The sequence below is a fragment of the Scyliorhinus torazame genome, chromosome 9 (genome assembly GCF_047496885.1).
Source record: "Scyliorhinus torazame isolate Kashiwa2021f chromosome 9, sScyTor2.1, whole genome shotgun sequence".
NCBI lineage: Eukaryota > Metazoa > Chordata > Chondrichthyes > Carcharhiniformes > Scyliorhinidae > Scyliorhinus > Scyliorhinus torazame.
The window spans coordinates 4,562,810-4,576,668 of NC_092715.1; the positions used below are offsets into that span (position 1 = coordinate 4,562,810).

The following is a 13,859-nucleotide window of genomic DNA, read 5'->3' on the forward strand; positions in this document are numbered from 1 at the left end:
CCACCCTCTGGCTGAAGATATTCCTCCTCATCTCTGTTTTAAAGGATCGTCCCTTTAGTCTGAGATGGTGTCCTCTGCTTCTAGTTTTTCCCACAAGTGGAAACATCCTCTCCACGTCCACTCTATCCAGGCCTCGCAGTATCCTGTAAGTTTCAATAAGATCCCCCCTCATTCTTCTAAACTCCAACGAGTACAGACCCAGAGTCCACACCCGGTCCTCATACAACAAGCTCTTCATTCCAGGGATCATTCTTGTGAACCTCCTCTGGACCCTTTCCAAGGCCAGCACATCCTTCCTTAGATACGGGGCCCAAAACTGCTCACAATACTCCAAATGGGGTCTGACCAGAGCCTTATACAGCCTCAGAAGTACATCCCTGGTCTTGTATTCTAGCCCTCTTGACATGAATGCTCACATTGCATTTGCCTTCCTAACTGCCGACTGAACCTGCACATTAACCTTCAGAGAATCGTGAACAAGGACTCCCAAGTCCCTTTGTGCTTCTGATTTCTGAAGCATCTCCCCATTTAGAAAAAAGTCTATGGCTCCATTCCTCCTTCCAAAGTGCCTAACCTCACACTTTTCCACTTTGTATTCCATTTGCCACTTCATTGCCCACTCTCCTAGCCTGTCCAAGTCCTTCTGCAGCCCGCCTGCTTCCTCAATGCTACCTGTCCCTCTACAGATCTTTGCATCATCTGCAAACTTAGCAACAGAGCCTTCAGTACCTTCTTCCAGATCATTAATATACATTGTGAGAAGTTTTGGTCCCAGCACAGACCCCTGAGGCACACCACTAGTCACCGGCTGCCATCCTGAAAAAGACCCCTTTATCCCCTCTCTCTGCCTTCTGCCAGTCAGCCAATCCTCTATCCATGCCAGGATCTTACCCTGAACACCATGGGCTCTTAACTAATTTAACAGTCTCCTGTGCGGCACCTTGTCAAAGGTCTTCTGGAAATCTAAATAAATCACATCCACGAACAGTTTGAAATATGCGCACAGACATAAATGCACACATTGAATCATTCATACACACACATAAATGTACACACACAGGTGCACACACACACTGAATGGTGCACTCACAGACACTCACTCACAGACACACTCACTCACACACACACACTCACAAGCACACTCACTCACACACACTCACGCACTCACACTCACTCACACACACACACTCACAAGCACACTCACTCACACACACTCACACACTCACTCACTCACTCACACACACACACTCACACACTCACTCACTCACACACACACTCACACACTCACACTCACAAGCACACTCACTCACACCCACACTCACACTCACTCACAGACACACTCACTCACACACTCACTCACTCACAGACACACTCACACACTCACACTCACTCACACACACACACACACACACTCGCACACACTCACACACTCACACTCACACACACACTCGCACACACACTCACACACACACTCACACACTCACTCACACACACTCACACACTCACACTCACTCACTCACACACACACACACTCACACACACACTCACACTCACTCACTCACACACACACTCACACTCACACTCACTCACTCACTCACACACACACTCACAAACACACTCACTCACAGACACACTCACACACACTCGCACACACTCACACACACACTCACACACTCACACTTACATACTCACACACACACACACACACACTCGCACACACTCACACACTCACACTCACTCATTCACACACACACTCACACTCACTCACTCTCACACACACACACTCGCACACACTCACACACTCACACTCACACTCACTCACACACACACTCACACTCACACACACACTCACTCACTCACACACACACTCACACTCACACTCACTCACTCACACACACACTCACACTCACTCACTCACACACACACTCACACACACTCACTCACACACTCACTCACAAACACACTCACTCACAGACACACTCACACACACTCGCACACACTCACACACACACTCACACACACACACACACACTCGCACACACTCACACACTCACACTCGCACACACTCACTCACACACACACTCACACACACTCACACACATTCACACACACTCACACACACTCACTCACGCAGACCGAGACTGTGGGACTACCTGGTGAGCAGTTACAGGAGCGTAGAGTTTGGACAGGAGAATCTCGACACCGGCTCCCACCCCATATCCCTCGGTAAACATCGGGACACATTGTCTGGGAAAAGGAAAGTATTGTTTATTAGGACAACAACGGGAGCTTTCAGAGATTTATATCAATAAACATCAAAAATCAGTGGCGGCATTCTCCGTTCCCGAGACGCGGAGCGGAATTCTCCGGTCGGGATTCCCCGGGCGGGATTCCCCGGGCGGGATTCTCTGACCCCCACCAGGCTGGAGAATCACCGGGGGTGGGGGGGCGGTGTGAATCCCACCCCGCCGCCTGCTGCCGGATTCTCCGGCGCCGGTTTTTCAGCGGGGGCGGGAAACGCGCCAAGCCGGTCGGGACCGCGGCGATTCTCCGGCCCGGGGTGAGTCTCGCGTAAAACACACCAGGCCGGTACCGGCGTGACCTCTGCGGAGTCCTCGGGGAGGCGCGGGGTATCTGGCCTCGGGGGGGGGCCACGGTGGCCTGGCCCGCGATCGGGGCCCACCGAATCGCAGGCGAACCTGTGCCGTGCGGGCACTCTGTCCCTCCCCGCCAGTCGCTGTCAACCTCCCCCATGGCCGGCGCGGAGAAAAACCTCCCGGCACAGGCGCCAACCCCACCGGCGCCGGCCTAGCCCCTGAGGGTGAGGAGGATTCTGCACCTTCCTGGCGGCCCGACGCGGGAGTGGTTCACGGCAATCCTCACCGGCGGTAAGGCCTGCCCCGGCCGATAGGGGAGAATCCAGCCCACGTTCCTGAGACTCAGAGCGGGATTCGGGGGCGGAAACAGGCGGGGCGGCAACTCCAGCGCCGAGGAGCGGCGTGAACCCGACGTTGGGCCGCCGCGAAGGCTCGGAATCCTCCCTCAGGGGCCGGGCCGGTCCCGGAGCGGTTTGCGCCGCGCCGGCCGGCATGAGTTGGCGCATATGTGGGAGGGTTCGTCTCCACAACGGCCATGGCGGAGGGCCACAGCGGCCGACGTGGAGGAATAGAGTGTCCCCACGGCACAGGCCTGTCCGTGGATCGGTGGACCCCGATCGCGGGCAAGGTCACCGTGGGGCCTTCCCCCCCAGGGCCAGATCCCCTGCACCCCCCCGAGGACCCCGGAAGCCGCCCGCGCAGCCAGGTCCCGCCCGCAAATACCTGGTGTAATATACGCCGGCGGGACTGGCCGAAAACGGGAGGCCACTCGGCCCATCACGAGCTGGAGAATCGCCAATGCCCGCCGAGCGGCGCGGAGCGATTCCCGCCCCCGCCAAATCCCCAGCGCCCGACAATTCGGCAGCCGGTGGGGGCGGGATTCACTCTGCCCCCCGGCGATTCTCCGACCCGGCGGGGGTCGGAGTATCCGCCCCCCCCCCTGTTCCTGAGACTCAGAGGCGGATTCCCCGGCGTGATTCTCCGTGAAACGGCGCAATGGCCCGAACCTGCCACCAAAAACGGCGCAGATCACTCCGGCGTCGGGCCCCCTGAAACATCACGAATTCTCCGGCCAGGAATGGGCTAGTAGTGGCGTGACGCCATTCGCAACGCGTCACCCGTCGCGTCACTGCAAAAAAGACGCTACCCCTCCCCAGAAACCTGGAAAAATGGCCGCCCGCCGCGCAGCGCCAAGTGAGACCCCCCACTGCCTGCCCCCCTTTCCCCCCATCCCCCATATCCCCCCTTCCCCCATATCCCCCCTTCCCCCATATCCCCCCTTCCCTCATATCCCCCATTCCCCCATATCCCCCCTTCCACAATATCCCCCCTTCCCCCATATCATAGAACATAGAACATAAAACATAGTACAACACAGAACAGGCCCTTCGGCCCTCGATGTTGTGCCGAGCATTGTCCGAAACCAAGATCAAGCTATCCCACTCCCTGTCATTCTGGTGTGCTCCATGTGTCTATCCAATAACCGCTTGAAAGTTCCTAAAGTGTCCGACTCCACTATCACAGCAGGCAGTCCATTCCACACCCTAACCACTCTCTGAGTAAAGAACCTACCTCGGACATCCCTCCTCTATCTCCCACCCTGAACCTTATAGTTATGCCACCTCATAACAGGTACATCCACCCGAGGAAATAGTCTCTGAACGTCCACTCTATCTATCCCCCGCATCATCTTATAAACCTCTATTAAGTCGCCTCTCATCCTCCTCCGCTCCAAAGAGAAAAGCCCTAGCTCCCTCAACCTTTCCTCATAAGATCTACCCTCCAATCCAGGCAGCATCCTGGTAAATCTCCTTTGCTCCCTTTCCAATGCTTCCACATCCTTCCTATAATGAGGTGACCAGAACTGCACACAATACTCCAAATGTGGTCTCACCAGGGTCATGTATAGTTGCAGCATAACCCCGCAGCTCTTAAACTCATTCCCCCTGTTAATAAACGCGAACACACTATAGGCCTTCTTCACGGCTCTATCCACTTGAGTGGAAACCTTCAGAGATCTGTGGACATGAACCCCAAGATCTCTCTGTTCCTCCACATTCCTCAGAACCCTGCCGTTGACCCTGTAATCCGCATTCAAAATGTTCCTACCAAAATGAATCCCCTCGCACTTATCAGGGTTAAACTCCTTCTGCCATTTTTCGGCCCAGCTCTGCATCCTATCAATGTCTCTTTGCAGCCTACAACAGCCCTCCACCTCATCCACTACTCCACCAATCTTGGTGTCATCAGCAAATTTACTGACCCACCCTTCAGCCCACTCCTCCAAGTCATTGATAAAAATCACAAATAGCAGAGGACCCAGCACTGATCCCTGTGGTACACCGCTGGTAACTGGTCTCCAGTCTGAACATTTTCCATCCACCACCACCCCCTGTCTTCTATGTGATAGCCAGTTACTGATCCAATTGGCCAAATTTCCCTCTATCCCAACCTCCTTACTTTCTGCGTGAGCCGACCATGGGGAACCTTATCAAACGCCTTACTAAAATCCATGTATACAACATCAACTGCTCTACCTTCATCGACACACTTAGTTACCTCCTCAAAGAATTCAATCAAATTTGTGAGCAAGACTTACCCTTTACGAATCCGTGTTGACTATCCCGGATTAAGCTGCATCTTTCCAAATGGTCATTAATCCTATCCTTCAGGACCTTTTCCATTATCTTCCCGACCACCGAAGTAAGACTAACTGGCCTATAATTACCAGGATCATTCCGATTCCCTTTCTTGAACAGAGGAACAACATTCGCCACTCTCCAGTCCTCTGGCACTACCCCGTGGACATCGAGGACCCAAAGCTCAAAGCCAAAGGCTCTGCAATCTCATCCCTTGCCGCCCAAAGAATCCTTGGATATATCCCATCTGGCCCAGGGGACTTGTCGACCCTCAGGTTTTTCAAAATTGCTAATACATCCTCCCTCAGAACATCTGCCTCCTCCAGCCTACCCGCCTGTATCACTCTCTCATCCTCAAAAACATGGCCCCTCTCCTTTGTGAACACTGAAGAAAAGTATTCATTCAACGCCTCTCCTATCTCTTCTGACTCCATGCACAAGTTCCCACTACTGTCCTTGACCGGCCCTAACCTCACCCAGGTCATTCTTTTATTTCTCACATAAAAGTAAAAAGTCTTGGGGTTTTCCTTGATCCGACCCGCCAAGGACTTCTCATGCCCCCTCCTAGCTCTTCTAAGCCATTTTTTTTAGCTCATTCCTTGCTACCTTGTAACCCTCAAGCGACCCAACTGAACCTTGTTTTCTCATCCTTACAAACTCTTCCTTTTTCCTCTTGACAAGACATTCAACCTCTTTTGTGAACCATGGTTCCCTCACACGGCCATTTCCTCCCTGCCTGACCGGGACATGCCTATCAAGGACACGCAGTATTTGTTCCTTGAACAAACTCCACTTTTCATTTGTGCCTTTCCCTGACAGTTTCTGTTCCCCCATATCCCCCCTCCCCATATCCCCCCTTCCCCCATATCCCCCCATATGGAGGATATGGGGGAAGGCGGCTGTGGGGGTGGGGGATATGGGGAGAGGGGGGTTATGGGGAGAGGGGATATGGGGGAGGGGGTATATGGGGGGAGGGGGGATATGGGGGGAGAGGGGATATGAGGGAAGGGGGGGACAGACCAGGCCCATCAGGCATACGAAGCCCCCAGGACGTTCTAGGGCGGCCACGAGCCAGGGACAGACCCGGAGAACCAGGCCCACATCTAGTGCGAGTGCGGCGCCGCCAGCGGGCTAGACCCAGCGACGAGTGGGGCAGCCACAGCAACAGACCCCGTCGTAACCGACCCAGGACACCGACGCACAGGACACTGACGCACAGCACACTGACGCCCAGGACACTGACACACAGGACACTGACGCACAGGACATTGACGCACAGGACACCGACGCACAGGACACTGACGCACAGCACACTGACGCCCAGGACACTGACACACAGGACACCGACACACACGACACTGATGCACAGGACACTGACGCACAGGACACCGACGCACAGGACACTGACGCACAGGACACCGACGCACAGGACACCGACACACAGGACACCGACACACACGACACTGATGCACAGGACACTGACGCACAGGACACCGACGCACAGGACACTGATGCACAGGACACTGACGCACAGGACACTGACGCACAGGACACTGACGCACAGGACACTGACGCACAGGACACCGACGCACAGGACACCGACACACAGGACACTGACGCACAGGACACTGACGCACAGGACACTGACGCACAGGACACCGACACACAGGACACTGACGCACAGGACACTGACACACACGACACTGACGCACAGGACACTGACGCACAGGACACCGACGCACAGGACACCGACACACAGGACACTGACGCACAGGACACTGACGCACAGGACACTGACACACAGGACACTGACGCACAGGACACCGACGCACAGGACACCGACACACAGGACACTGACGCACAGGACACTGACGCACAGGACACTGACGCACAGGACACCGACACACAGGACACTGACGCACAGGACACTGACACACACGACACTGACGCACAGGACACTGACGCACAGGACACCGACACACAGGACACTGACGCACAGGACACTGACGCACAGGACACTGACGCACAGGACACCGACACACAGGACACCGACGCTCAGGACACTGACGCACAGGACACTGACACACAGGACACCGACACACAGGACACTGACGCACAGGACACCGACGCACAGGACACTGACGCACAGGACACTGACACACAGGACACCGACACACAGGACACTGACGCACAGGACACCGACGCACAGGACACCGACGCACAGGACACTGACGCACAGGACACCGACGCACAGGACACTGACGCACAGGACACCGACGCACAGGACACCGACGCACAGGACACTGACGCACAGGACACTGACACACAGGACACCGACGCACAGGACACCGACGCACAGGACACTGACGCACAGGACACTGACACACAGGACACCGACACACAGGACACCGACGCACAGGACACCGACGCACAGGACACTGACGCACAGGACACTGACGCACAGGACACCGACACACAGGACACTGACGCACAGGACACCGACGCACAGGACACCGACGCACAGGACACTGACGCACAGGACACCGACGCTCAGGACACTGACGCACAGGACACTGACGCTCAGGACACTGACGCACAGGACACCGACGCACAGGACACTGACGCACAGGACACTGACGCACAGGACACTGACGCACAGGACACTGACGCCCAGGACACTGACGCACAGGACACTGACGCTCAGGACACTGACGCACAGGACACCGACGCACAGGACACTGACGCACAGGACACTGACACACAGGACACTGACACCCAGGACACCGACACACGCGACACTGATGCACAGGACACTGACGCACAGGACACTGACGCACAGGACACTGACGCTCAGGACACTGACGCACAGGACACCGACGCACAGGACACTGACGCACAGGACACTGACGCTCAGGACACTGACGCACAGGACACTGACGCACAGGACACTGACGCACAGGACACTGACACTCAGGACACTGACGCACAGGACACCGACGCACAGGACACTGACGCACAGGACACTGACGCTCAGGACACTGACGCACAGGACACTGATGCACAGGACACTGACGCACAGGACACTGACGCACAGGACACTGACGCACAGGACACTGACGCACAGGACACCGACGCACAGGACACTGACGCACAGGACACTGACGCACAGGACACCGACACACACGACACTGATGCACAGGACACTGACGCACAGGACACTGACGCACAGGACACCAACGCACAGGACACTGACGCACAGGACACAGACGCACAGGACACCGACACACACGACACTGACGCACAGGACACTGACGCACAGGACACCGACGCACAGGACACTGACGCACAGGACACCGACACACAGGACACTGATGCACAGGACACTGATGCACAGGACACTGACGCACAGGACACTGACGCACAGGACACCGACACACAGGACACTGACGCACAGGACACCGACACACACGACACTGATGCACAGGACACTGACGCACAGGACACCGACACACAGGACACTGATGCACAGGACACTGATGCACAGGACACTGACGCACAGGACACTGACGCACAGGACACCGACACACAGGACACTGATGCACAGGACACCGACGCACAGGACACTGACGCACAGGACACTGACGCACAGGGCACTGACGCACACGACACTGACGCACAGGACACTGATGCACACGACACTGACGCACAGGACACTGACACACAGGACACTGATGCCCAGGACACCGACACACACGACACTGATGCACAGGACACTGACGCACAGGACACTAATGCACAGGACACTGACGCACAGGACACTGACGCACACGACACTGATGCACAGGACACTGACACACAGGACACTGACGCCCAGGACACCGACACACACGACACTGATGCACAGGACACTGACGCACAGGACACTAACGCACAGGACACTGACGCACACGACACTGACGCACAGGACACTGACACACAGGACACTGACGCACAGGACACTGACGCACAGGACACTGACACACAGGACACTAACGCACAGGACACTGACGCACAGGACACCGACACACAGGACACCGACACACAGGACACTAACGCCCAGGACACTGACGCACAGGACACCGACACACAGGACACTGACGCCCAGGACACCGACGCACAGGACACCGACACACAGGACACTGACGCCCAGGACACCGACGCACAGGACACCGACACACAGGACAGTAACGCACAGGACACTGACGCACAGGACACTGACGCACAGGACACCGACGCACAGGACACTGACGCACAGGACACCGATGCACAGAACACTGACGCACAGGACACTGACACACAGGATACTGACGCACAGGACACTGACGCACAGGACACCGACACACAGGACACTGACGCACAGGACACTGACGCCCAGGACACTGACGCCCAGGACACTGTCACACAGGACACTGACGCACAGGACACTGACGCACAGGACACCGACGCACAGGACACTGACGCACAGGACACCGACGCACAGGACACCGACACACAGGACACTGACGCACAGGACACTGACACACAGGACACTGACACACAGGACACCGACGCACAGGACACCGACACACAGGACACTGACGCACAGGACACCGACGCACAGGACACCGACACACAGGACACCGACGCACAGGACACTGACGCACAGGACACTGACGCACAGGACACCGACGCACAGGACACCGACGCACAGGACACTGACGCACAGGACACTGACGCACAGGACACTGACGCACAGGACACTGACGCACAGGACACCGACGCACAGGACACTGACGCACAGGACACTGACGCACAGGACACCGACACACAGGACACCGACGCACAGGACACTGACGCACAGGACACCGACGCACAGGACACTGACGCACAGGACACTGACACACAGGACACCGACACACAGGACACTGACGCACAGGACACTGACGCACAGGACACCGACGCACAGGACACTGACGCACAGGACACCGACGCTCAGGACACTGACGCACAGGACACTGACGCTCAGGACACTGACGCACAGGACACCGACGCACAGGACACTGACGCACAGGACACTGACGCACAGGACACCGACACACGCGACACTGATGCACAGGACACTGACGCACAGGACACTGACGCACAGGACACTGACGCACAGGACACTGACGCACAGGACACCGACGCACAGGACACTGACGCACAGGACACTGACGCACAGGACACCGACACACACGACACTGATGCACAGGACACTGACGCACAGGACACTGACGCACAGGACACCGACGCACAGGACACTGACGCACAGGACACTGACGCACAGGACACCGACACACACGACACTGACGCACAGGACACTGACGCACAGGACACCGACGCACAGGACACTGACGCACAGGACACTGATGCACAGGACACCGACACACACGACACTGATGCACAGGACACTGACGCACAGGACACCGACACACAGGACACTGATGCACAGGACACTGATGCACAGGACACTGACGCACAGGACACTGACGCACAGGACACCGACACACAGGACACTGATGCACAGGACACCGACGCACAGGACACTGACACACAGGACACTGACGCACAGGACACTGACGCACAGGACACTGACGCACACGACACTGACGCACAGGACACTGACACACAGGACACTGACGCCCAGGACACTGATGCCCAGGACACCGACACACACGACACTGATGCACAGGACACTGACGCCCAGGACACCGACACACACGACACTGATGCACAGGACACTGACGCACAGGACATTAACGCACAGGACACTGACGCACAGGACACTGACGCACACGACACTGATGCACAGGACACTGACACACAGGACACTGACGCCCAGGACACCGACACACACGACACTGATGCACAGGACACTGACGCACAGGACACTAACGCACAGTACACTGACGCACAGGGCACTGACGCACACGACACTGACGCACAGGACACTGACACACAGGACACTGACGCACAGGACACTGACGCACAGGACACTGACACACAGGACACTAACGCACAGGACACTGACACACAGGACACCGACACACAGGACACCGACACACAGGACACTGACGCCCAGGACACTGACGCACAGGACACCGACACACAGGACACTGACGCCCAGGACACCGACGCACAGGACACCGACACACAGGACACTGACGCCCAGGACACTGACGCACAGGACAGTAACGCACAGGACACTGACGCACAGGACACTGACGCACAGGACACCGACACACAGGACACTGACGCCCAGGACACCGACGCACAGGACACCGACACACAGGACACTGACGCCCAGGACACCGACGCACAGGACACCGACACACAGGACAGTAACGCACAGGACACTGACGCACAGGACACTGACGCACAGGACACCGACGCACAGGACACTGACGCACAGGACACCGATGCACAGAACACTGACGCACAGGACACTGACACACAGGATACTGACGCACAGGACACTGACGCACAGGACACCGACACACAGGACACTGACGCACAGGACACTGACGTCCAGGACACCGACGCACAGGACACCGACACACAGGAAACTGACGCCCAGGACACCGACGCACAGGACACTGACGCCCAGGACACTGACGCACAGGACACTGACGCACAGGACACCGACACACAGGACACCGACGCTCAGGACACTGACGCACAGGACACTGACACACAGGACACCGACACACAGGACACTGACGCACAGGACACCGACGCACAGGACACTGACGCACAGGACACTGACACACAGGACACCGACACACAGGACACTGACGCACAGGACACCGACGCACAGGACACCGACGCACAGGACACTGACGCACAGGACACCGACGCACAGGACACTGACGCACAGGACACCGACGCACAGGACACCGACGCACAGGACACTGACGCACAGGACACTGACACACAGGACACCGACGCACAGGACACCGACGCACAGGACACTGACGCACAGGACACTGACACACAGGACACCGACACACAGGACACCGACGCACAGGACACCGACGCACAGGACACTGACGCACAGGACACTGACGCACAGGACACCGACACACAGGACACTGACGCACAGGACACCGACGCACAGGACACCGACGCACAGGACACTGACGCACAGGACACCGACGCTCAGGACACTGACGCACAGGACACTGACGCTCAGGACACTGACGCACAGGACACCGACGCACAGGACACTGACGCACAGGACACTGACGCACAGGACACTGACGCACAGGACACTGACGCACAGGACACTGACGCCCAGGACACTGACGCACAGGACACTGACGCTCAGGACACTGACGCACAGGACACCGACGCACAGGACACTGACGCACAGGACACTGACACACAGGACACTGACACCCAGGACACCGACACACGCGACACTGATGCACAGGACACTGACGCACAGGACACTGACGCACAGGACACTGACGCTCAGGACACTGACGCACAGGACACCGACGCACAGGACACTGACGCACAGGACACTGACGCTCAGGACACTGACGCACAGGACACTGACGCACAGGACACTGACGCACAGGACACTGACACTCAGGACACTGACGCACAGGACACCGACGCACAGGACACTGACGCACAGGACACTGACGCTCAGGACACTGACGCACAGGACACTGATGCACAGGACACTGACGCACAGGACACTGACGCACAGGACACTGACGCACAGGACACTGACGCACAGGACACCGACGCACAGGACACTGACGCACAGGACACTGACGCACAGGACACCGACACACACGACACTGATGCACAGGACACTGACGCACAGGACACTGACGCACAGGACACCAACGCACAGGACACTGACGCACAGGACACTGACGCACAGGACACCGACACACACGACACTGACGCACAGGACACTGACGCACAGGACACCGACGCACAGGACACTGACGCACAGGACACCGACACACACGACACTGATGCACAGGACACTGACGCACAGGACACCGACACACAGGACACTGATGCACAGGACACTGATGCACAGGACACTGACGCACAGGACACTGACGCACAGGACACCGACACACAGGACACTGACGCACAGGACACCGACACACACGACACTGATGCACAGGACACTGACGCACAGGACACCGACACACAGGACACTGATGCACAGGACACTGATGCACAGGACACTGACGCACAGGACACTGACGCACAGGACACCGACACACAGGACACTGATGCACAGGACAGCGACGCACAGGACACTGACGCACAGGACACTGACGCACAGGGCACTGACGCACACGACACTGACGCACAGGACACTGATGCACACGACACTGACGCACAGGACACTGACACACAGGACACTGATGCCCAGGACACCGACACACACGACACTGATGCACAGGACACTGACGCACAGGACACTAATGCACAGGACACTGACGCACAGGACACTGACGCACACGACACTGATGCACAGGACACTGACACACAGGACACTGACGCCCAGGACACCGACACACACGACACTGAT

At 57.4% G+C, this 13,859-nt stretch overlaps 1 protein-coding gene across 2 annotated transcripts in view; it reads right to left on the bottom strand.

Annotated features, from left to right (window-relative positions):
- Positions 1-13,859, bottom strand: part of agxt2 (alanine--glyoxylate aminotransferase 2) — a 600,286-nt gene that overhangs the window by 282,984 nt on the left and 303,443 nt on the right. For both annotated transcript variants that reach the window (XM_072515583.1, XM_072515582.1), the window contains exon 7: positions 2,154-2,247. In XM_072515583.1, coding sequence (XP_072371684.1) covers positions 2,154-2,247 — 94 coding nt within the window. The remainder of the gene's footprint in view (positions 1-2,153; positions 2,248-13,859) is intronic.